The sequence below is a fragment of the Maniola jurtina genome, chromosome 3 (assembly GCF_905333055.1).
Source record: "Maniola jurtina chromosome 3, ilManJurt1.1, whole genome shotgun sequence".
Taxonomy (NCBI): domain Eukaryota; kingdom Metazoa; phylum Arthropoda; class Insecta; order Lepidoptera; family Nymphalidae; genus Maniola; species Maniola jurtina.
In genome coordinates, this window is record NC_060031.1 from 1,838,895 (window position 1) to 1,865,795 (window position 26,901).

The 26,901-nt window shown below is 36.7% G+C and overlaps 1 protein-coding gene across 9 annotated transcripts in view; it reads right to left on the reverse strand.

The window, feature by feature from the left end:
* The window catches only part of LOC123881112 (rho guanine nucleotide exchange factor 5), a 121,703-nt gene that overhangs the window by 33,413 nt on the left and 61,389 nt on the right, over positions 1-26,901 (reverse strand). For 8 of the 9 annotated variants that reach the window (XM_045929692.1, XM_045929689.1, XM_045929693.1 and 5 more), the window contains 2 exons: positions 19,956-22,741; positions 19,237-19,334 (listed from right to left, as the gene is read on the reverse strand). In XM_045929692.1, coding sequence (XP_045785648.1) covers positions 19,237-19,334; positions 19,956-22,705 — 2,848 coding nt within the window. In that variant the 5' untranslated portion in view covers positions 22,706-22,741. Of the gene's footprint in view, positions 1-5,069; positions 5,194-19,236; positions 19,335-19,955; positions 22,742-26,901 lie in introns of those variants that run through there. The other variant, XM_045929697.1, reaches the window with a different exon arrangement.

The following is a 26,901-nucleotide window of genomic DNA, read 5'->3' on the forward strand; positions in this document are numbered from 1 at the left end:
TGGCGATGTTTGCAATCAGAGCATTGAATTGCAGCACAATGGCGCTGGCGAATAATCTGTTTCGTTCAAGAACTGTTAAACCAATTGCTTGCTGTTTTTCAGTTCCGCAATACGACAATTTATCTTCCAAATCTTTGATTTATGTCTCGTCATACTTTAATCAGGATTTACGTTTATATTGATTTATTTGATTGAAATTAGCTGTTTTGCGTTAGTGTTCTGTTCAATCATCAAATGTAATATTACCAAAGTCAAGTCAAAGTTAGTTAAAACAAATGAAGCTTAGCAACTAAAGATTTTACTTAATCTAAATGGTGAATTAATTGCATTGCACGGTACTGGAATGTCGTTTAATTGCCCTAAATATTGGAACTTGTAATGTTTCAATAAGGACAATTGTATTGTTGATTTCATAGGCCAAAACTTTAAATAGGAACTTGATTTCTTCATTGAATTGTGCAGATGTGTAGGTAATGAGATATATCACATTCTGTATGCTAGTCAAACACAAATCGTCCTACTATTTAATCAGCATTAACTGTTGTGGTGTAAGTTAGAATCTAGTTGTATATTCATCTGTTAAAATGGAAAGCCCCTGTGGTAAGTTTTAGTAGTTGTTAACAGGGCTCTCTCCGTCACTCGTTTCATACAATCGTAGTTCCAATTTCATTTGAATATTAAGCAACCAAAGTCCATGAAATTTTGCAGACATATTCTAGAAACTAATATCTGTGTCTGTGGTGTTTTAGATTTTTCTAAAAATATGTAGTTTTAAAATTACAGGGGCTCAAAGATTTGTATGAAAATTTTTAAGACCGCGTAACTTTGAAACCGAATATTTTAACAGAAATCTGGAAAACCGCAGATATAGATATTAGTTTCTAGAATATGTCTGCAAAATTTCATGGACTTTGGTTGCTTAATATTCAAATGAAATTGGAACTACGATTGTATGGAGCGAGTGACGGAGAAAGCCCTCTTAAGGTGCACGTTATCTATGACACAGTGTGTTTATATTTTTATCGTCACTACATCGTAAATAAAATAAGAAGGTCAGTAAGCTAATTTTCAAAAATAAAACAATATTTAAGTAAATAAATAACGCACCAATAAAAATCACGTTCAGAAGTTTTCAGAACAATATAAAATCACGAACTAAAGTTTTTGATCTCTATAAAGATCACAATGTTTGCCTTTCCCGAGAGGGATGAATTAAACGACTATAAAGATTAGATTTTCCTGAGACACTGTCGGTTTTTACCTAAGTCTGTATATTATTTTTAACTCATATTGGTCAGGCTCATAGTCATACTTTTGATTTAAGTTTCACTGCAAATACCTATTTTCTTTATAGTGATTTCGGGTTCTATGAAACCAATTGTCTCAAATTGCACGATGTTCTAGGATCATTATTATTTCGATCTCGATATGTATCTAGCGTTCGACACGCAATGCACTTTCTAAGTGGCAGCGATGGAAAATGCAGACAATACTCGCTTTGTTCCACTATTGACTATATTAAGTATAGCACACAGTAGTATGAGATCATTGAAATTACCCTGGTTTGTTTGTGCAATAGGTAGAAAACAATTATCATCAACAACCTCAAGAATCAAAACATTTTTTTCTGATTTAGCATATTTTTCTCGGTAAGTAACCACGCCTTTTCCATGAAAGTAAAGTTACTTAAACTTCTTAAGAGGGCTCTCTCCGTCACTCGTTTCATACAATCGTAGTTCCAATTTCATTTGAATACTAAGCAACCAAAGTCCATGAAATTTTGCATACATATTCTGGAAACTAATATCTATGTCTGTGGTTTTCCAGATTTCTGTTAAAATATTCGGTTTCAAAGTTACGCGGTCTTAAAAATTTTCATACAAATCTTTGAAATAAAATTTTTTTTTTCATACAAATTTACAGGGGCTCAGCCCCTGTAATTTTAAAACTACATATTTTTAGAAAAATCTAAAAACCACAGACAGATATTAGTTTCTAGAATATGTCTGCAAAATTTCATGGACTGTTTTCCCTGTTAAGAATAATGAGCTACTATTTGCTTTTAATCCATTTAAAAACTAAAGTCATTAAATCGATGTACCGTCTCTTAATAATTCATTTATGCTCTGTTTATTTAATTGATATTAATGTAAGTATAAAATGTTGGTCAAAAGCCTTTGTCTGACCGAATTGAATTTTGTTGCGACAGTCATGTTGGATGGTTAATTTCATTTTTGCCTGAAATCTAATTATGTTAGTTTTTTAAATAGCATATTTCATTTGAAGTTATCCTTATACTGTATTCCTTAATTCAAAAGATATTTTACTTTACTCATGTTTGTTTCACGAAAAATGTGGTATCACTTTATCAGACAAGGATCTGTATGTCATTTATACACTCTTTAACCGACTTCCAAAAAAGGAGGAGGTTCTCAATTCGTCGGGATCTTTTTTTATTTTTTATTTTTTATGTATGTTCCCCGATTACTCAAAGACCCCTGGACCGATTTGGAAAATTTATTTATTTTTGTTTGAAAGGGTATACTGTGCAGGTGGTCCCATATAAATTTGGTGAAGATCTGATGAATATCTTCGAAGATGGAGAACAGAACTCCTCAATGGATAAGAGCAAATTGCTCGCGATCACTGTAATAGCTTAGTAAACAGTAGGGTTTTAACTGGGCATAGCATATTATAGTACAGTGGGGCCACTAAAAATTGTGAAATAAAAAATTTTCAAAAGAAAAATAAAACCGACTTCAAAAACCAAAAATACTAAAAAGTAGAAAATAATTTTTGTTTAGCTACACATGTAATGTACCTAGGTATGAAGTCGGGCGAGCTTCACTCTTGGATTTCTAATTTTGTTTTAATATGCTCGCTCGACTTCATACCTAGGTACATTACATGTGTAGCTAAACAAAAATTATTTTCTACTTTTTAGTATTTTTGGTTTTTGAAGTCGGTTTTTTTAGTAATCAGATTCACAAACAAACCAAGCTCTATATTAAATATTCCGTAATGCAATTCCATCGTTCCGGCCAGTTGGAGGCTAGTGGCCTGAGACCGATTGCCGGATGCGTGTCAATCCAGCCTAGATCTTTGTTAGCTGTTCTCCTTGTTTCTTCCTTTTTAAGGGGTTCGATAGATTTCAGATCTTTTATATATTCAATCAAGTGATTTCCCAAAAGTACGACGGCGGCGAGACGGAAGTCGGATATAGTGCGTAAACTACCATACAAATAGATCTATGACTACTTCGAAATTTATTTTCACGGATTCGGATCGGATGAGTGCGTAAGAGCCCTAAAACTTAAAGCTAGCCATATTCATTGACAACTATACAAATCATGCCCTCGTGAAATGGTGTCAAGAATTGCATTTCCGCGCTCAACCAGAAAACCAACCAACCGCAACCAGAAAACTGGTTGCATTTCCGCGCACAACGGCCGGGCTGATCCTTTGTGCAAAAAATGAGCCAGCCCTTCTGTCTCCATTGAGTCAATTAACCGCGGTGGAACGTTTTGTAAGAATTTTTTAACATTATTGACTCCATAAGCATTTAAGCTCTCTACAGCAAACAGAATAAAAATGTAATGTTTGATCAAAGGCATCCTTATGTCTTTTGAAATTTAAATAATTTTTAGTAGTAATGTTTCTCGTCTTGATTCTTTCTAATTTATGTAATTTATTTTTCCTTCTTTTAGTCATTTCGTCGTGATTTCGATGTAATAGCTTGATTATGTATAATTTTGACTTTCATACGAATCAAATCGTTTGTGAAAGTTTTAAAATATTGTTTCAATTTTTTAGATAGCTTGTGGCTAAGACTATAAATAAATCTTTGTTACAAGTCGACTGGAATGCATGTATCCTATAAATCCGGTTGTGTAAGTTATGATGTAATGGTTTTATGTTGTTATAATATCCTCAGGTCGATGTTTTAAAATTAAACTCATTGACCAATCTTTATTGATTATATGAAGTTTAGATGTATGAAAATTCTTAAACTAAGAACTTATGACATGGGATAACTTGAAAACATTGCTAAAATTACGCTTTTTCATCAGTTACTTCGTAGGTATCACATAAAATAGAAAGGGATAAAGTTAATAGATTAATTAAACAAAGTAATCGTTCAATTAAAGGTTAAACGTGATAATAAAAGGAAGACCTTGAAAAAACTACCAAGTGATGTGCCTATTAAACAATTAAGTACAAAAAGGATAGAGTGAAATGTATAAAATTTTAAATAAAGGCAGCCGAAATCTACAAAAGATTGAAGACCTTTTAATTTTTTTAAGATTAGTTCTTTTAATCGATCTCTTATGATCATCTAAAAAACCTGCTTGAATTGTCTTCACACGCACAGGTACCTACCATTTTGACTGATCAAAAATATTATTTTTAGTAGTCTAACTGTAGAATCTCACAAGGATAAAATTACAGATTTTTATTCGACAATCTTGTTAGAATTAATAACAGTTAATACAAGCGTTTATGTTGAATTTCCAGTTTCATCGGATCAACAGAATAATTTATTATAATGTATGTCTCATCAAAGAAATACACTTTAGAAATCAATATATTACGAAATCAAATGATAAAATCTAATGAATGATACTTAACCAAAAATACAAAAGCTGTATGAATATGATAATTTTACGACCGGCATTGTCTAAGTTTGGCATTCACACTTAGAAGCTAAACAACATAATCTTGGCCTTAAGCCTAAATAAGCGATTACCTACATTCTAATTTAATTTCGTGTTCTTATTTACAAAGGAGTTCAAGATAAGTGGAATGAGGCAAGAGCAAACATAACTTTAATGGACCGAAACGGAGCGTGACGAGGTAAAGCACAATTTTGCGATAAAAGTTGATAACAGCATTTTGGATAAAGACAAAATACATTGTATTTTACTGCCTAGTGATAAAACTAACCACAACTTTGTAATTAATAGTAGTAATGCAACGTTACTTCACGATGCTCAAGTTTCTTAACACTGATCTACGAATGAACGGAACCGGTTTCTTAACGGTCTGTAAGAAACTAAACAAATACTGACGTTTTCTACAAATAAGCACACACAATAAATCCAAAATCTACGTGAGATTTACGATTGCACTAGTTTTTAAGCACTTTCACTGCTAAAACGCGCGGCGCGTCCGTCGTTCGCGCGTTCAGAGGGCGAACTCGCGCGCACTCCCCTCTACCTACCAGCGAGCGTAGGCTGTGGTGGCCGGCTGCGCAGGCGCACCTGAATAACCATTTACGTAGCACCCCCTATAAACTTCTACAGACGGGACCGATTTACTGACTAAATAATGATAAAGCAAAATTGGTAGCCAACTGAACCTCCCAGAAAGAGGCGTAATCTCGCTGATGCTACAGAATATAACATAATAGTTTCTACCAGCTTAAAGCAACCAATAAATAATAAATATATGTAAGTATGAGTAAATACAATAATTTTTGAGAGCAACAAACAGCTGTTGATAGTTGCACTCTGCGCATCTTACGAGTAACATCAGGTTTGCGCCCATTAAAAGTAGATAATTACCAAGAGAGTGTTGAAGCGTAAGTTTGAAACAAGGTCGGTTTAGTAAGTATGTAGAGGCTTAGCAACTTGATCTTGTTTAACATTAGTGAGAATGCACGGACAAATGGCATGTGGCTACGTCATCATAACCGCCGTGTTTGGTATCTTGAATTATAACTTGAGATTATTTTAACAGATACCTAAAGGCCATAATTTTAATAATATGCTCAACGATAGCATTGTTAGTTTGTTATGATCTCGGCAATATAATACAGGTAATGTAATTAATAATTCTCTAAGGATTTACATACTGGTAATCCAACTGCTTCCTTATTATTTTAGCTTCCAGTTTTTGAAATTTTCATTTCAAATCGGAGTATTTAAACATTTCTAATCTGGAGATACCCAATGAGAATCCTGACTTTTATCTTGTAACAAATAAAAAATACGTAAAAGTTTACTAATATTATATTGTACTATTAATTATTACTATACTGATTTGACTGAAAGGAATGGAGATAGATCATAATATCCTAAATGACACTTTTTCCCGAAAAATGAAAGTTTCCGCGGGATTTTTAAATAACTTAGGTATACCCACGCGGACCAAGTCGCGGGCATCGTCTAGTGTAGAAATGGTTTACAACATTGAAAAAGGATTTTTAAGCGAATTTCTCTACGTAAGCACTTTTCCGAAAAAAACATGTAATTTTAACATAAATGATATTAACTCTTGTAACAACAGTAATCGAAACTAGGTATATATTAGGATTTGGTTACACAGCTCTCATTTCGATAAGCCGAATTGAATCTGAAAATGATATTGTAGTAGAGTCACATTTTAGCGAACTGGTTCCCGACGGTTAACACAATCTAGGGCAATGTACGAGTATCTACGAGACAATAAATTTTGATTTCGACAATCGAACGGTTGAAACGTCTTTGGTGAAACATTCTTGCTCTGAGCTAAATAGTCTCCAGTTGTTAACATTATTGAGACTATTTAGTAAGCTCTATTTGTGTAGAGATTATTGAAATAGTGATGGTAAAAATATTATTGGATCATAAGTCAATGAACTCGGCATCAAGCAGCGTCTATCTTCTACTGTAAGGGCTTGCATTCTCATTTGCTTTGGTAAGAAATCTAGAAGCGACGGTGTCGCCTTTGAACACCTAGTAGTTCAAAGAAGTGTAGAGGGCACCAGAGCGCGTGGAAGATCGCCCATGAGATGGACAGACCAAGTGAGGGCTGCGATGGACGTCTCCTTTTATGAGTTTATTAGGAAGATAGCTATCAGAGAGGAATTGAGACGCATTATTAGACATGCTACAGCATTGCTGTGATGACCACGGCCGCTCTGTGAAGAGCGTAGCAACAAAGAAGGAGAAAATAATGAAGATAATCATGAGTTTGCTATGATTGAAAGATAATGCAAATTATACAGACAGAGCAAAGTATTTGAGCTTATTATTCCTAGGTGTTTAAATAATTAAATCTCACTTTCTGCATGAAATCTGCATGAAATCTGTCAATCTGCACTTGGCTTGCGTGGTGGATTGTATTATTATAATAGCTTTCTCATATACGTATCACAGAGAGCAGAACCGTGCTAAGTAGTGGGAGATGATAGTGATGATGAGGTGTCACGGAGCTTCACAAACCGATCCTTTTAATACGAGTAGGTTCTATAGAAATAAATTACAAAATTACTATGAAACAGATAGTTTTAAATAAGAAAACTCAGAGAATCGTAAACTACAAAATTGACAGTCATCAGATAGAGGTTTTGTTAAGTAACAAGTTTCTTGACTGCACACCGCACAAATTGGACCATTCAACATTACAATAGAAATGGAATACGCTCATAACTGAGATTTATCTGTTTAAAAATTGCCAAGTTTTGCCAATGCTCTTTCTTTGTGGATCTGAAAATTCTAGGTCTTGTGCAATTACTAATGTTGCTATTAGTCTCAATAAACGCAAAAGCAAAAAGTGTAAGAAGGCCTATGACATAACTGAAAAGTGGAACAGGTAATTGTATTGATCTCACGTTTTGTTTCATTATCTTAAGCTGTTGAGCTGATTTAGTGCATCGTGATTCGTGAAACGTATAAAGGTAACGAGGTATAAACGTGATTTGGGATGATTCGATCGTTTGGCATGGTGTTAATTGACTGTATGGGGTTCACATTTAGATTTTCATGTTCAGGGTCAAGCTTAGCTGTTGTCATCATACATAAGATAGGGCCACCCATTGAACCTTCTTTTATGTTTTATATTTTTTTATGTTTGTTTATATGTTTTATATATGTTTCTAGGCATTTATATTTTGGTGTACAATCCTAATCCTAGTATTGTTATAAATGTGAAAGTTTAGATTTTGATACTGCTTCACTTCACATTAACAGAACCGATTTGGCTGAAATTTGGAATAAAGATAATATATACTTTATAGGTTAACATAGCTACTTTTTATATCAGAAAATGAAAGAATGTATAGAAGATTTTTCAAAATCTTCTATACATTCTACACATTCTATACATTTTTCAAAATCTTATATACCCACGCGGAAGAAGTCACAGAAATCATCTAATAAAGCATAAAGCATATTTCATGCATAAGTTGTTGCTTTTTAGTAAATTAAAACAGAAGAAAACAGAAAGTGTTGCGGCGCGTCGCTTGTAAATGCGTAACAACGCCTGGGAACTTGTCCCACTATAGTTGACGGGGCGTGAGTGGGTGGTCAGGTAACTATTTTGCACCCTGTCCCTCAGTTGGCTCGTAGGCTGGTTATAACGTCCCGTCCCGTGCACCCCGGTCGTGCACCTCTACCGCGACAGATGTAATTTATTGGTATGGACGAAGAGAGGTTTCTTGAAATAAAATACTTATTTCGTATGCTAGTCTCTGGGCTGACTTGGGCTGACTAATTGGTCTCGAATCAAGGAGTGGTATTTATATCATGAAGCCAGTAAAATATTCCCACACCAATGAGTGAACCCCTTCGAGACCCTCTTTATTTCAAGCTAAGTTTAACACACTTATTTCTTAGCAATAAAATAGGTTGATTTAAACACAAAAATGACAAGTTAACATAAATTTAACCTTAATTGGCCTCTACAATACAATTGGCCTCTATTCTAATTTCTGTTCTCACTAGGCTCCTAATAAATCTAAAACATAAGGGCCTTTTAACCTACACTACACTACTTGAGTTCCAAATTCTATGAGTTTAAAACACTTTAGTCAAGCAGGTAGACGACGCGAAGAGTCATAATTTAAACCGTTCTTGAAACGTTCCTTTTTTGTGGGCAAACAGCGAAACATGGCCCTTTGCCTAACTTATAGGTACGTCGTGCGCAGAATTCACACTATATTAAACCTAGTCGCTAACATCCTCCCCCTTGTGCGTAGCACCAATCCTCGAACCTGGCGATGCTTCGTCTGCTGCATCACGAATGAATCTGAATTCTGAACTGGGTCGACGTAGCACTCCTTCTTGTTTCAAATACTCAGGACCAGTAAACCACATGTGACTCTTTGATAAGTTTTCTGGTACATCACGCGTGTCATCATCGTATGGATTCATGCAGTGTCGTTCATGTGGTTGGGTGACATTTTCGATTTCTGCAAGTCTATGTGCCACAAATGTCTCGAAGTGTCTGGGATCCGACTTGATCCATGACAGGACAATGCTGGAGTCTGTCCAATAAGTCTTTCTCTTGATTGTCAGATCTGACTCATGTATAAGTGATTCAACTAGTCGGCTTCCCAGCAGTGCAGCTTGTTTTTCTATTTGCTCATCCCAGCCTATTCCACTTCTGCATATATTTTGCAGTAGCTTTTTTCCTTGTATCAAAACTGGTGATGCCAGCCCTAACGGGTCTAATGTGCTCGTGACTGCACTAGCGACTTCTCTTTTCGTTGGAATTCTTTTTTCTTGCAGTACGTCTTGTGGTGTGTTCCGTAGGCAAGTACGAAACCCGATGCTGTCTTCTTTGGTGAACCACCGTAAGCCTAGAGTTTTCTCTTCTTTTTCTCCAAGCTCTATTTCAGTCTTGTCTACATTTTCTTTTGTGATTTGCTGAAGAAGATTCGGTTGATTCGATGCCCATCTTCTTAGTACGAATCCTGCTTTTCTGTGGATGTAATCTACTTCTTTCGCAACTTTCACAAGTCCTTGTTTGGAGTGAAAGCTATGAAGATAATCATCCATGTAATGGTTACGTACTATAGCTGTTGCTGCATCTGGATAGCGTTCTTTGAAGTCTTCTGCGTTTCTATTCTTCACAAAGATAGCTGTGCTTGGTGATGAAGTCGCGCCGAATATGACGGTGTTCATTCTATATTCTTTCGGTGGAGCGTCTCGACGACCTTCTCGCCATAAAAATCTCAAATAATCCTTGTCTTGAGGTCTTATTTTTATCTGCAGGACCATTTCTTTAATGTCTGCTGCTACTGCCGTTGGGCCTTGACGAAATCTTGTTAGCACCCCGAAGAGATTTTGCAGAAGATCTGGTCTCAATAGAAGAGCGTCATTCAAATTTCTCCCTTGGGACCTAACCGCAGCGTCAAAGACGATTCTTACTTTCTTTTTAAATGGATGTATGACAGAGAAGTGAGAAAGGTACCATTTTCTTTTAGAATCTCGTTTGTTTGGGGCCTCTTCTGCATAGTCTTCATCAAGCAGATGCTGAATTTGCTTGATATATTCATATCTGAGGTGAAGATCTTTATCCATTTTCTTTTCTATGGTGAACAGTCTTTTTTCGGCTGATTTGTAACTTTTTGGCATTTCATCATCTTTGTTTTTCCACAGCAATCCGACTTCAAAGCGTCCATCTTCTCGCCTTTTACAGGTTTTTTCTAATATGGCGAGAGCTCTTCCATCTGAGTCTGTCGTAGGTCTTCTTGGTTGCACTCCCAACAGTTCTCCGAATTCCGTCAGTGAAGCGACTGGTCGACCGGGTTTTCCTCTCTTAATTTCTTGAGATACGATCAGTTTCCAGTTGTCTTGTTCTATGAGTAACCGAGGTGGCTCAAACTCATAATAAAGAACACTTGTCATTTCTTTCAGGTGTGGATATTTTTCTATTCTTGCTTTATCCAGGAACTGTGGAGCAAGATTCAGTTCTTCGATGGTGCGAACACGTTCGAGGCTTTTCTTTTCTTCTTGGTTGACTCCTCGTATTATTAAGTTGAGCTTCTCAGAGTCCCTCTTGCGTATCAATTTTCCTTCAACTGTTTCTAGCACCAATTCTTCTTCAGTTCCCTTTGCCCCAATATTCTTAGCTATTCGTGAATCAAGAAGAGAGACCGTTGATCCTTCATCCAAAAGTACTAGTATCTTCTGGGATCCTTTTGGTCCAAATACTTCTACCGGAATTATCTTCAGATAAGCCCTGGTTGTTCTCACTGCGTGGACTGGCAACATTGTATTCACTATCATTCCTAAATTCTCAGCTCCACTCGACTGTTCTGAGCTTATAAGCTCCGAGTGCAGCAGGGACTGATTCCCTCGTTTATCTGGAATGATATCCTTTGTTTCTTCCAAAAATGAAGCCTGGATCCAGTTCTGAACATGCGAAGCTGTGTCTTCTTGTTCCTCATCCAAACCGTCTTCTAAAGCTGAATTCGCAGCTCCACTCAACTGTTCTGAGCCTATGATCTCCGAGTGAAGCAGGGACTGATTCCCTCGTTTATCAGGAATTATATCTTTTATTTCTTTCAAAGATGACGTCTGGATCCAGTTCTGAACATGTGAAGTTCTTCCTCCTTGTTCCTTATCCAGGTCATCTTCTGAAACTCTGGTCGTTTCCACTGCGTGGATTGGCATCGTTGTATTCGCTATCATTTCTGAATTCTCAGCTCCACTCGACTGTTCTGAGCTTATAAGCTCCGAGTGAAGCAGGGACTGATTCCCTCGTTTGTCAGGAATGACGTCTTTTATTTCTTCTAAAGTAGAGGTCTGGATCCAGTTCTGAACGTGAGATGTTCTATCTTCTTGTTCTTTATCCAGACTAACTACTTTATCTTCGATTCGTTGTTTCTCGAATCTGATTCTGGCCAGATTAGCTGCTGCTTCAGCGCGCTGCAATTCTAAAAGCGCCAGTTCTTCTCTTGCTTCTAAGTCACGTAATCTGGCAGCAGTTCTCTTAGACCGAACTGACGTGCGGATAAAACCCCCTGATTCAATCGTCTTCAAGGTTCTGTTCTGGTTCATCCTCTCAGCCATCATCTCGTCAGTGGTCTTCTGTTCTTTGAGTCTAGCCCCATTTTCGAACATCTTCGTAACTTTTGTCGCGGTGTATCCCGAAGATTCCATATTCGAAGATCTTAAGTTCGTGGCTATAGCTTCGATAAATGTGGTCCCTTCTGATCTGCGCACATTCGCCTGTTCTGTTCGTTGCGATGTATTTGCGCGTAAGGGCACACATTCTTCCTTCTGGAACCTGGTGAGAGTCATATCTCTTGTTCCTGTTCGTAGCTTCACCTTCAAAAATCTTCAACTTCCAGTTCTAGAATCTGTCTTCCGGGATCCGGCTCGAAGGACCATTTGTTGCGGCGCGTCGCTTGTAAATGATGCGTAACAACGCCTGGGAACTTGTCCCACTATAGTTGACGGGGCGCGAGTGAGTGGTCAGGTAACTATTTTGCACCGTGTCCCTCAGTTGGCTCGTAGGCTGGTTCTAACGTCCCGTCCCGTGCACCCCGGTCGTGCACCTCTACCGCGACAGGTAGATGTAATTTATTGGTATAGACGAAGAGAGGTTTCTTGAAATAAAATACTTATTTCGTATGCTAGTCTCTGGGCTGACTTGGGCTGACTAATTGGTCTCGGCTCATGGAGTGGTATTTATATCATGAAGCCAGTAAAATATTCCCACACCAATGAGTGAACCCTTCGAGACCCTCTTTATTTCAAGTTAAGTTTCACACACTTATTTCTTAGCAATAAAATAGGTTGATTTAAACACAAAAATGACAAGGTAACATAAATTTAACCTAAATTGGCCTCTACAACACAATTGGCCTCTATTCTAATTTCTATTCTCGCTAGGCTCCTAATAAATCTAAAACATAAGGGCCTTTTAACCTACACTACACTACTTGAGTTCCAAATTCTATGAGTTTAAAACACTTTAGTCAAGCAGGTAGACGACGCGAAGAGTCATAATTTAAACCGTTCTTGAAACGTTCCTTTTTTGTGGGCAAACAGCGAAACATGGCCCTTTGCCTAACTTATAGGTACGTCGTGCGCAGAATTCACACTATATTAAACCTAGTCGCTAACAGAAAGAATAAATAAAATTAATCGAGAATAGTTCAAATTCCTACATCTAGAGAATTTTATCCAGAGATTGTAGAAGACTTTTTTCAAATTGTATGTAAAAAAATTCTAAATTATGCAAATAGCAGTCAGCAAACGACCGATTAGAATAAGATAGAGCAACAATTTTCAACTTATCAATCAATTACACGCTAATGATCGGCCAAGACGGACTTTCAATGTAAATATTTTATCTAACATCTAAAATGTGCTTACTTTTTTCACCGGGCAAAAGTAAATACGTGTTTTTTTAAACCGCTTTCATTCAAGTCGCGTTTCAGGCAGCTAAGCGGCGGAAATTCCGTATTGCCCAACGAAGGTTACCGAATCGATGACTTTATACTTCCCTGTTGATGTCGCCGTATAAGTATTTCTTGAAGTTGAAGCTGTAGATGGCATATCTATAATGCGAGCTACAATGCTAATAGAATAAATGATAATATGAGACGCTTAAAAGGTTGAAAACTAAAACCCGACTGCGATCATCGTAATAAACGCTGAAATATTAGAGTAAAATTGTTTTGCTGTCGCTTGATATATTTTAATACTAGAGGATGCCCGCGGCTTCGCCCGCCTGGATTTCGGTTTTTTAAATCCTGCAGGCACTCTTTTATTTTCCGGGATAAAAAGTAGCCTATGTCCTTCCCCTGGATGTAGCCCATGTCTGTACCAAATTTCATCAAGATCGGTTCAGCGATTGGGCCGTGATAACGTAGCAGACAGACAGACAGACAGACAGACACACTTTCGCATTTATAATATTAGTATGGATTATTGTACATTTAAACACATAAGCTCAGAATTTTTCCTCTTTCATTTGACATCCCACTCGATACAATAGCAAAAAAAAAATTTTGCAGACCTCCACTTTTTCTAATGTACCTAACATCCGTTAGGTCAATTTTTTTCGTATATAGCCCATGTCACCCGGACCTTTACAACGAATCAATTGACACCTCATTCATCAAAAACATAATCCTTTCTTTTGGCTTTGCCGCAGTCGGGTAAAAAGGAACGTCTTCATTCAAGTTTATGATGACCTGTAGGTCGATTCCGGAAAACTTGCATCAATCATTATTACAATCGCGATTGAGTGATTGGTTGAATTTATGATAATCTTGTTGCAATCATGCATTGTAATCAATAGTGGGAGAAATAGACATACGAATAGCTATATAAACGCTGTGTTATTATGTCACAGCCGTAATGCAACAGTAGTCTTGTTACAGTTCATTAGTATGAACGAAACTATCTCATCCTATGATCTAGATCTTGACTAACGTTCAACCGAAATGGATACTAATGAACAGTTCTGCAATACCGTATACAGAATTGCAATTGTCTCTAATTGATTGTAGTTCCTAATCCTATACTAAATTGATGTAAGTAATAAGAAAGATGCCTCTATAGATTGTTATTTCTTACCTTACCTTTTTTTTTAAACATATTTAAAATTCAATTGTAATATGATAGTTTACTGTGCAAGAATATTAATCAAAAAAATTACTTTGAAAAAATTTGCGTTTATATGTGTAACTATGAGTGTAACTTTGAAACTAGATATTTTTATAAAAATCTCACAAACTACGAAGGAAAAATATGAATATGTAGAACGCGTCTACATTATTTCATTGAGTTTAATAATTGTAAACTTTGTTTGTATGAAAAGCACTTCAAATAGAAGTTTTAAGACATGTGCAACATTATCAATGAATAGTAGTGAAATTATTGCAAAAGAAGTGCTGGAAAACGTAACTCCACGATTTAAACGTGAGACATTAAACGAAGAAATCACAGAACTTTTATTGTAAAACAATAACATTATGCACTTTCATTTTCACCAAGGTAATACTGCTCGTATAAAGTTAATACTTAGCAATACCAAGTCGATGCAAGTAATGAACTGAAAGTTTGAAGGCTGCTTGCATCATTAATTACCTGAATAATTTTATTTGGAGTTAGACTAGGTAGTACCTAAATAAGTATGCTTAGCTTTGTACAGCTAATAGGCTAAAACGTTAGTTGAATTTTTTACTCCTCAATTATTTTATCAACCCCGACCCAAAAAGAGGGATGTTATAAGTTTGACGTGTGTATCTGTCTGTGGCATCGTAGCTCCTAAACTAATGATCCGATTTTAATTTAGTGTTTTTTTTGTTTGAAAGGTGGCTTGATCGAGAGTGTTGTTAGCTATAATCCAAGAAAATCGGTTCAGCCGTTTGAAAGTTATCAGCTCTTTTCTAGTTACTGTAACCTTCACTTGTCGGGGGTGTTATACATTTTTACGGCCAAAGGTATGTGATCTTTTCATTAGGATAATCTGGGTCATCCAGTTATTAATACTTTTGATAATCCCTTTACATTTTGTTGTATACGATTCATTGAATTCTTCTCATAAACTTCGCAAGACGCAGGCACTAGCTCTCAAAATATTTCTCATACAATTTCAAAGAGATTTACAAACATCAAACAATTATGATTTCCTTGATAACATCAAACATAATTGTAAGTTATTACCAACATTTGAGGCTTGACCAACAGCAAGTTATGTTGAATCGGATCATTGGGCAGATATACCTAATCATTGAGATGTTCATACCACCAGTTCAGTTTGACCCGACTGACCAAATAGTTATCAAACATAAGCGGTTCATTTTATAATTTGGTTGCATTACGTGGCCATATTTTTACGGTCAAGGATGAAGTATAGCATAGGTTACGTGTGAAGACAGTTGGAACGGCGATGAATATTGTTTTTTATTTCCTTTGTTTGGCGGGCTGTCGCGTTGGCCTTGAAACATGCATTTAGTAACTATATGACTTGTAAGTACCTACCTAAGTACAGTAGAAACGAATAAAATACGATTTGGATTTCCGAATAGTTCCCAATAGGTGGAAAAATGACCTGAGAGCCACAGAAAGACTATTATATAGGCGAAAAACATCTTGTCTCTTCAACTTGAAGGAGACATTGAATAATCGGATGTCCGACTTATAAATCCACTAGCGACCCGCCCCGGCTTCGCACGGGTGGACACTACCACGAAAAATCCTATCTATTTTCCGGGATAAAATCCTATTCAATACAAACATACAAAAATACAAAAATGCAAAGGTTTCCTCTTTATAATATTAGTATAGATTAACAATACATCGTTCGAATGACTTGACCATTTTTTACGGTCAGTGATGACTGCTGAGATGAAGCATGAAGGTCTTGTGAGATCGACTTATGTGGGCGATATTTACTTGAATCGGAATGGTGATTTTTTAAATTCCTTTGTTGTATGTTGGTGGGCCTTTAGTGGGCTCTATGCAGTAGGATAGAGCATCATTCTTCATCAATTATCATGATAAACCGAAATTATTTGTGAACAAACCGGATTCCTTCTCAATGCGTCAATTTATAAAATGTGACTACCTAGTTTAAATAATTTAACTAGGTATATTAATTCTTTACGGTCAAGTATACATCGTTTAAACTAAATTTTTAATTAAAATTTGGCTGGGGACGCTTAGCAGAGAAAGGCCTAGCACGCGCTGGCTCTCTCTCTCTACAATAACGATTATCTAATATTATGGGTAGAGAGTAGAGACCAAGTAAAGGCTTATTTTGGATAGATATTTATGAATAAAATATTTATCACAGAAGAGACTTTAAGAATCAATATTCTATCTAAAACGTAAGAAAGATTTTTTTTCATAAATTCTAAGTAGGTACCTATGTATTTAAGGCGGGTGAAATCGAGGGGATAAATTTTTCAACGGTTTAGTAACGAATCTGTTTTGTTTTGATTGTAGCGACGTGGTAGCGACGATGCTTATTGTTTTTTTTTTAATTAAATCTTTTGTGCTGTGGAATGTCGCATCGGCCTTGGCACGCGGATGGCGGTATGAAGGGTAGATATTATCGTGAGCTTCACGCTTATAATTCCATTCGATATGCTATGTTTTATTGTTAATTCTGTAAATATTGGAGCGAAAAAAGTTTCCTTTGTAATTGGATGGGAAATAATGTCTATGTATTGAGTTTGTCCTGTGTCTACATGCGTTTTAAGCACTTGCTTTACGGTGAAGGGAAAAATTGTGAGGAAGCCTGCGTGCCTTAGTGTTCTGAAAATGGTGTGTCAAGCCTACTTATCCGCACTTTGGCTAGCGTGGTTAGCTACGGTCAAACCATGCTCATTCTGAATAAATAATAATCCTTTTTTGAGCAATTGTCGTGTAACAAGTTCATAGACCCCCAGTTAAGCTCGAATAGGTTGTAACTTATAATAATGCCTAGACACACGCACCGACAGGCGGTGGGCGGCGGTTTATGAGACTAGTGCCGGATTCCTGCGCCCGCGCAGCTACTCCAGTCCGAACGAGATTTGTGCTGAGATTATATCCATTGTTTTAGGCACTCTTGGCTTATAACTTAGTAGAATTGTTTTGACTTCTAATGATTTAAAACTAACGTGGGCATTAACTACGTAAGCGTGCTTTAGTTAAGTTTCTGGATAGTACAGCGCTGTATAATTCATATTATTCAGATTCTATGCCCTTGTATTTTTTATTACGAGGCATACTTACAGCATTATGCTGACCTGGAACCTTTTGAGAGTTCTGTACCTAAACGGTAAAACGGAACCCTACTAATGCTTCTCTGCTGTCTGTCTGTCCGTCCGCGTGTAGCTCGTAGACGAAACGAGTTAAAAACTTATTTTGGTATTTGATGTAGAACGTTGACCCAAAACCGAATATTGAATTAAAAATTCAATTAAAGTATTCTTGTTGCAACAATATCTTGTAGCCCTGCTTGTACAATGTGACAATGAAAATCACTTTTGATTTCTAACACTTTCTGAAATTGGCTAAAATGCAAAGTTTTCGCCACAGATATGTACGTTCATTAGCATTTAGTTCTGAGTACGCTCACATGACACTCAGTGCTACTATTAGCGTCAAAATGGCAAAAATCAAGTTGCTAGAAAAACAAGTCGGCAATCGCAAGTCCAGCGTACTTACTTTTATTAGTAGAGATCACTGTCCTCAGACCAATCTCATACAGACAGACCTATAACGTCTGTCACGTGTCAGTTGTCAAAGCCTATTATGCGCATACGCAACCGACACAGGTTTTATATGATCTTACGCAACTAGATAAGAGACTAGTTTAGTGGTATCTTATTTGTTTAATTTCCTATAAGTTTTTACACTCTAATAAATAAATAGTAATAATTAAACAACGCCTGCATATTCATGAGTTACGTAAATTGCGGACACGCTCTTCGTCAAACGGACGCACTTTTACTAGTTTATGGAATCGATTATAATAATATGATAAAAGTAATGGTTTATTTATGTAATTAATTATTTATTAAACCAAGTAGAGCAGTTATGTAACTTAAATAATTTTATTTTAATGTTAAGTACGCCTACATACCTAACTACACCCTTTTAAGCTTAACTGACATTTTATTTAGATAGTTATCTAATTGGGGATTTCTTCGTGATTAAATCGAAATGATTAATGAGGAGATCTGTAGGTGAACCAGAGTAACCGGCATAGCTCCTCTGGGCAGAGCTTGTTGGAAAAACCGATAGATGTTGAGTTCCTAAGCTAAGCTAAGGTGCTAGAATAAGTGGTTTCGCACCGGAAAGCGCAGCATTGGAAGACCCACCACCAGGTTGACAGGCAAACGGGTCGCAGGAAGCCACTGGATTCAAGAGGCGCAAGATCGTGACTGTGGAAGTCCACCCTACAAGAGACTTGATAATGATGATGATGACATTTCATTTACGAAATGCAGCGCCACCTTTCGCTACTTCACTAAACTACATCGCGATACATAGTTTCATATCGAATTGTTCATCCCAGATCATAGATGGCGCTTGCAGTTAGTAAGATTTTAAAAATGTCAGACAGAATAGATTTTCTGTTATCACTAAAATTAATAAAAAATAATGATTCCTAACTAATTAGTCATAGTTATTGTATATTTATGGTAACTAGATAATGCTCGCGACTTCTGTGATAACAAGTAGCCTATGTCATAATTCTCCGGGATGCAAGACTATCGTCAAAATTTGTTCACACAGAAAGACAGACACACTTTTGCATCACTACCCATATTATAAATGTAAAAGTGTTTGTTTGTTGATTTGTCTTTCAATTACGTCGCAACGGAGCAACGGATCGACGTGATTTTTTGCCTGCATATACTTAAAGACCTGGAGAGTGACATAGGCCACATTTTACCATGGAAAATCAAAGATTTCCCACAGGATTCTAAAAACTTAAATCCACACAGACGAATCCGCGGGCATCAGTTAGTTTACAATAAGTACTTATTAGTTATTAGTATTGATTTCTTACCTTTATCTTTAGCATCGCTTTGTTTAGGAGAATTCTGCCACTGGTGCCTCACTTTTTGTGACCAGCTGACCGGACTTTTTCGACTTCTCTCGCGCACTCTGAAAATTAACATATTCATTTAATTAATTCGCAATACTATAACGAATGGTGTGGCGCACTTTCCCCTAACTTTTCCATACTGATTAGCGCATAAATATGATGGTAATATCGATGTTAGATAACGCTGTTTACTCGATTCTTTGGAAAAATGTTATTGGCAGATACTCATATCGATGGTTATTTTATAGGTCACCAGAATATTTAATAGGAGATAGTGTAAGTAGTGGATGTTCGGTATTAAAACTCAAAAGTTAGTACCTACTTAATAAGTTAATATTTTTTGAGAAAGTGATTTAACTGAAATGAAACGGACTCAGTATTTAGGCTTCTGGTTAAGGAAATTCTTGATAACGAAAAGTTATGCCAAAGGTATTTTATTGAAAAAAGCGTGTCATCCTGATAGAAAATCAATTTATGAGGTATCGAACCTGACTAGTGCTATCAAGCGATCTAGCCGGTACGATGCCAAGAAGGATAAGGAATCTGGGTATATGTACACATAATGCCACAGTCCTGCCAGGGTAGCACTTTCCTTCTTAGATTGCATTATTTTACCATCAGATTTTTCTTTTTAATTTCGACCTCAGTACTGGCTAAAATATTAAACAATATGAACTTACATGATAATTTTCTTTTCTTCAGTCTTTTCCTCATCAGACACGTCAACCCAATCGTCGCTCCTATCACTTCGGTCGCTCACACTTGTCTCGCTACTCGGCACTTGAAACGCTATCTCTTGGCCGTTGTAACTTATGACTGACCTTTGGCCATAAATGCTATTGGTTTTCTGCTCACTGGAGAGTGTCGATTGACTTATGTTCGACACATTATCGAAGGACAATCTCTTTTGAACTGCAGACGTTAACTGTTTCTTCAAATTAGTCCTCAATTTAACCATGCTTGGACTATTGGGTATACTCTCATAGCAATGGGATAGCGACGTTCCATCACCATGCTTGATAGTATCATAGATATTCTCACTATCATTGTAGCCTGTATAATCCGAAGACGCAATAGAATGTCTGTTATAATTCGGACTGCTTTCTTTAGATTTTGGCGGTCTGGGTGGTATTTTTTCGTAAATCCTATCGGAGCCTATTTTTTCGTAACTAACTGTGGACGCTCCACTTACAGATTTTGAGATAGAGTAATTTTTGCTATTAGCATCAGGACTGTAAGGGTTGTAGTGTTCAGCTATTTGTATACCGGAGCTGGAGGTAAGGCAGTACGGTTTGATCGGCGATTTGCAGTATTCATAGCCATCATCACTATCGCCATCGCCTCGCGTTCTTTCCTCCAATTGCCCACAGAGCTCATAGTTATGGAGACTACTCTCATCTCCTTCAGGATGAGATCTCATTTCTAAAAGACACTGATAAATATTTTCTCCAGAATTTATTTTCACTGGTTCAACCCCCTCTTTGGGAATTTCTGGTAAGGGGCAATTAATTTTTGAAGTTCTATCACTCTTCACTGATATTACAACAACGTTATCAGTGTCTCGAGGTTCTAGAGGCTCATAATCGTCTTCATCAACCGGGTTGCTCTTTGTCTTTGAAGTATAACCAATAAGAACTTCATTGTTGCATGCTTCTATTAAATTACTTTCAAAATCTGAGTTTTGATCTACGTCAACTATGGGGGCTTCACATTTATCTTGAGATTCGTCTATGTCTTTTTCATGAGATTGCTCAATATGAGTAGATTTACTAGTTTCATTATCAGATTCATTACAAGTAACAGTCGTCTCATTCATTATCACAGTGACAAACCCATAAGTACTTTCGGAAGTAGATCTATCATTTTCAGAATAAATCTGTGAACTTTTCCTTCGCCATAAAAACGAATCGTTTGGAGCCACTGGCGTGTCCAGATCCTGGTATAAGTTATCTTCTTTTAAGTTTGTCACAGCTACCGATTCACTTGTTATTGGTTCTAAAAAAATACTATGAGAGTTTTCATTTACATCTTCTTGTATAATTTCAACTAGATGTAGCGGCAGTTTTTCGGAATGAATGTAATTTGTTTTAAATTTATTTCTAACATAAATAGGCTCTTTCTTTTTTGGGCTATCTGGTTCTTTATTCGTGCTTTCTTCTTGTTTTATTGGATTAATATTACTGTCATTAGAAACACCTTTAATGCTCTTAATTTTAGGGACACCATCTTTTAAAACTAAATTTTTTGTTAACACTAATGAAGATTTCTTTTCAGGTACTTTTGGTTTTTCCTTTATGGGTATTATATTTGAAGATTGATTGTTTGGTCTTTTAACAATGATGGTACTAGCTTGGGCACTAATTTCATTTTCAAACTTTTTGATAGCGTCTTTCACAGCATTTGTTTCCGCTGGAATATCCACTGTTTGTCTAGGAGATTCATTTGTTTTTGGTTTTGCCGGACTGCCATCAACGGAATCAGATCCACTTTGTTGTTCACTCGAGTCTTGATATTTTAAACGTTTTTTAGGAGACTTAGGAATTTTGGTACCATCGGACTTAGAACGAATTACACGAATTTTGGCGGCAGATCCTTCAGATAAAATTAGTTTATCTACCGAATCTACACTTGAACACCGTTTTTTATGCCCACGTCTTTTGGAACTTCTTCTATGACGTAAAACTATTTTGATATTTGGGCTGGAACTGAGCGTGGATGAAGGCGTGGAACTGTTACTGGTAGTACATCGGGATGCTGTTTGTAGATGTTCTATCGTCTTTGCTAACTTTGATTGCTTCATTGATCCGTTTGATCCCTCATTCATTAAATTATTAAACTTTTTTGTTAATTCTGATACTTTACTACTGGTTATTGTCATTGTTGTTTTTGTAACTAATGGTGGCCGTCGGTATGATGCAGAGGCGTTTTTTATTTTGAAACTCACTTTTCTTTGTTGCTGCTCGACTCTTTTTTTGTTATTTTTTGGGATGTCTATAGGAAGTGTGTTTGATTTAGTTTTAGTTTTGTCTATTGGTTGTGATTTCTCTCCTCCACCAGTGCTTCTTGTGTCGTCACTTTCTGTGACTGTGGCTATTTGAGCGTAATGCAATATAGGTTCTTTAATCGTTTGCTTCGCATGTAAAATTGTGGAGTCGACGGTGGCGTTCAGGAAAGCTTGTTTAGCCTCGTTGATTGTTTGTTTCCTTTCGCTTGCAGGTGATATAGAAGGTTTTATTGGAACGGAGTAAATGCATCTGTCGTTTAAGCTTTGTTTCTGTTTAATAGCCATGTCTGTGTCGGGGAGGATGAAGTTCTTCAGGAGGGCTTTTATAGCGCTGTGCTCCCTTTCGTCTGAATTGAACTTTTTGATTGAAGATAAAAAAGTTTTCGTGGTCACCGACTCTCCTTCCATTAGATTGTCTAATATCATTTGTGCTGGGTGTCTCCGACCGGTTTTCTACGCCATCTGGAACAATCAAAGCGGAACAGTGAGTGTAGGAAGTAATTAATTGTACGCAATCATCAAATAATACATCGGTATAGTACCTACTGAACTAAATGGATATAGTATTATATCATTTATATAATGTTGTTTCAAACATAGTGAACTCATAAGATTACGAGAGCGGGTGGTAGGTAATAAATTATTCAAAGGCGAAAGTAGTTTTGGGTTTAAGAATATATTTAGGAATATGTCGTGCACCTATAATAGCATTTACAAATTTTACAGATGTGCTAACAAGTCAAGTCAGCCAACAAGATTTTATCTAAGTAGTTAAAAAATGAAAATAACATCAGAGACTAAGGGACCTTTCACACCTGCAGAGTGAGTGGAGTGGAGTCAATGTGCATCATCTTATTTGATAACAAGTCAAATTAAGCTTAATTTACTTTAGCATAGCAGCACGTCCTTTAGATCTTCGTATTCTATTTTCATTTCATCAAATTTTAACTGAATGTTACCGTAAATAAAGCTAAGTTCAAGATGGTATAAAAAAAAACACTGTGCATTACAAGCGTTGAACGTCGGGCCGATATGACAATATTATTATCGATCTCAGCTCGAGATCAATTAAGTATTCTAGATGAAAATTGGCATGTGACTTTGTATAGCGTATTTATTTACTTAATAAGATCTAAAGGTATAGGAGCGTGGCATTGAACTTAATTGTACCAAAAAGCAAGTTCACACAAAAATGGTGTCCAATGAATCTGTGAAAATTAGTACTTATTCAAATTCAAATTCAAATTATTTTTATTCAATTAAACTTTTACAAGTGCTTTTGAATCGTCAAAATAATCTACCACTGGTTCGGAATGTTGTTCCTACCGAGAAGAAACTCGGCGGTTGCTCTTTTCAAATGTACAATTTACAAACAATTTAAACATCGAGTTGTACAAGTGTAAATTAATTTATAACACCCCCGACAAATGAAAGTTACAGTAACTAGAAAAGAGCTGACAACTTTCAAACGGCTGAACCGATTTTCTTGGATTATAATTAAGAACACTCTCGATCAAGCCACCTTTCAAACAAAAAAAAAATCAAAATTAAAATCGGTTCATTAGTTTAGGAGCTACGATGCACAGACAGATACACAGATACCTAAACACTTCAAACTTATAACACCCCTCTTTTTGGGTCGGGGGTTAAAAAATTTGGCATAAACAACTTGCAGCCCACAATTTTTTTTATTCGTTATTTTTCCTTTTTGTATGTATAGTATGTACTAGGTATATATAGAGAGGTCATTGAGCGTAGGTTTTTATTACAAAGTAACAAGGCAACTCATTTGTCTTTACAACAATTTATTAGTGTCATTGTTCGAACCATGAAAGCAAAAGTAAGATCATGAATGTGTATGAAAGTGTTCGCAATACATTTCCACAGTTTTCCACACATTTCTGCAATGAATTGCCCATTGTTGTATTAACGTTTCCCACGAGATTGCATCTGAGTCCTAAAAAACTGGGTTGCTTAATATACTGTTCCTATAGTTATATTATAAGACTAATCCATACTATTACTATATTATATTATAAATGCGAAAGTGTGTCTGTCTGTCTGTCTGCTACCTTTTCACGGCCCAACAGTTTAACTGATTCTGATGAAATTTGGTACAGAGTTAGCTTATATCCCGGGGACGGATATAGGCTACTTTTTATCCCGGAAAATCAAAGAGTTCCCACGGGATTCCTAAAGGCCCATCCGCTTAATCGATTTGTATGTTTGGTACCGAGGTAGCTTGCGTCCCTGTGATTGGCATAGGCAACTTTTTATCCTGGAAAATCAAACAGTTCCCACGGGATCTTCAAAAATCTAAATCCACGCCAACGAAGTCGCGGGCATCCTCTAGTTTAATTATACGCAAGTAGAGCACAAGGTATTTTTATTCGACTTCCAAATAGGTACAGGTTTTCAATTCGGATGCTTTTTTTAGGACTCCGTACCCGAAGGATGCCAACGAGACCCTATTACTAAGCCTTCGATGTACGTCTGTCTGTCTGTCAGCGGGCTATACCTCATGAACCGTAATGCTTCACGCTTGTGGCAAGCAACATACAGCAAGCATCGGCAAATGGCTTGCCCGCCAATCGGAACTCTCGAAAGCCTTGGCAAGCATATGCAAACACCTGTCCACACGCTTGCTATTTTTCTCAAGCATTTGGTGGCTCCAAATACCCTAGGTAAAGAGGGTTGAAATTTTCACAAAATGTGTACTATTTGCCACTATATACAGTCGGTTTTCATACTAATATTATAAAGGTGAAAGTTTGTGTGTTTGTGTGTATGTCTGATGTTCCTTTACGCAAAAACTACTAGATGGATTTGGCTGAAATTTGGAATGGAGATAGATAATATCCTGGATTAGCACATAGACTATTTTTTATCCCGGAAAATCAAAGAGTTCCCACCTAAAAAAACCCAAATCCACGCGGACGAAGTCGCGGGCAGCGGCTAGTAGAAAATATTTTTTGATAACGACAAGATAAACACAAGGTTTCAGTAACACAGCATATGACGCTACATTGCGCCCGCTATGTGGCGGTAACGCTTTTCTAAGAAATGGATATTGATCATCAAAACTACAGCTAATTTACAGCTACAGCAATTTGACGTATAAAACCTGTACTTAATTCTAATAAACTCTTGGGCTTGATAGAGCTACCCACTTCATCCAAGCAGTTATTCTAATGAGGTTTGATGGCTAAAACCGGAAAAGGTCAGTGACCGCATTAAATTCTATACTTACCTAATAAAAACTTTATTGGTCAGTACAAGATTTGTAGCTTCGATTGATTTGATGAAGTTAGAAAATAATTGTATCAGTAGTTGGGAAATATTGCATATCTACTAATTACTAATTTTTTTACAACAGCGGCTATTATTTGAATCTTTCTTCTCAAAAGTCAAGACTACTTTTTTCGTTAAGAAATGGTAGCTGATCCTAAATAGGCATTTCAGCTGTCAGCCATTAGGTCGCTTTATTGCTTTTCTTTAATTAAAACTATAGCTAGCAACAGAACGGTAAAGCACCACGAATCAACCATCTGCTTCTTGCGTGTATCATTGGCAGGTAGTTCATAGTCTGTACCTAATACCTATGTCATGGTTTCCACGGTATGATTTTGAATCACAATGTGCTGTTCGTGTGCCATACAACACAAAGAGTTGCAAATAATTAGGTAGGTAGGTATTTACCCCCTGAGGGGGGTGCCAATGAAGTACGTATAATAAGTTTTTTATCTAGTGCCATACTTTTTATTCTTGGTGGTGATGGCCTATTAGTTAAGACGTTGGCCTTCCATACGGGGGATCCAGGGTTCAATTTTGGGCACGTACCTCTAATTTCAACAGAGTCAATTTAGAATGGGTTCAGGTCTAATCTGGTGGGCAACTTAATTCCCCGGTAAGTTCAGCTTAAACTAATGAATTGCCAACCGGTTCAAACAAGATCGATGGAAAACGATTTAGCGTATTGTCATATTATGGCTGAAGTGGGTACCTATACAGAAAATTGTCATCCTTCTATCAGTTTCGTTTTCAGTAAAAACAAGAGTTTAGTTAATAAATAACCAACGTTAACTTGTTCCATTAAAATTGATAATCGATGAACTTTTCCCAAGGCTCAGTGAAAGCCGGTCCCAGCTCCCAAGCACTTTTGCTGGCTGACCTTTTAGGTCAACAACCCTAAGTAGATATCTAAGGTAATGTAGTAATGACAGTGCAATAGGTACACTTAATTTTCCCTAGTTTGCTTAAAAGATAGACAAATCACAGAAACCTGCGCAGAGAAACGCGTAAGCGATGCCATTTGCTGGGCGTTTTAGACCTTCTGGAGTTAGGTTTTCACTCACATTTAAGCGAGAAGCTACTTGATTTAACATTAATGCAATCTAAGGAAAACTAAAGTCCTATACAAGACTTACCTAAACTTAATAATTTTAAAACTGTTTATACAATGACTGCTTAGACGACCAACAATGTCTGTAAGACAATTTGAGCAAATGCGCAGTATATATCGATTTTCTTCTGTAGGCTTTTACGGGCGGAAGGGAACGCGAGGAAGCACGAGATTGGTTGATCAGTCACCTCTTTTTTCCCGTGATGCATGAACTTTCCCC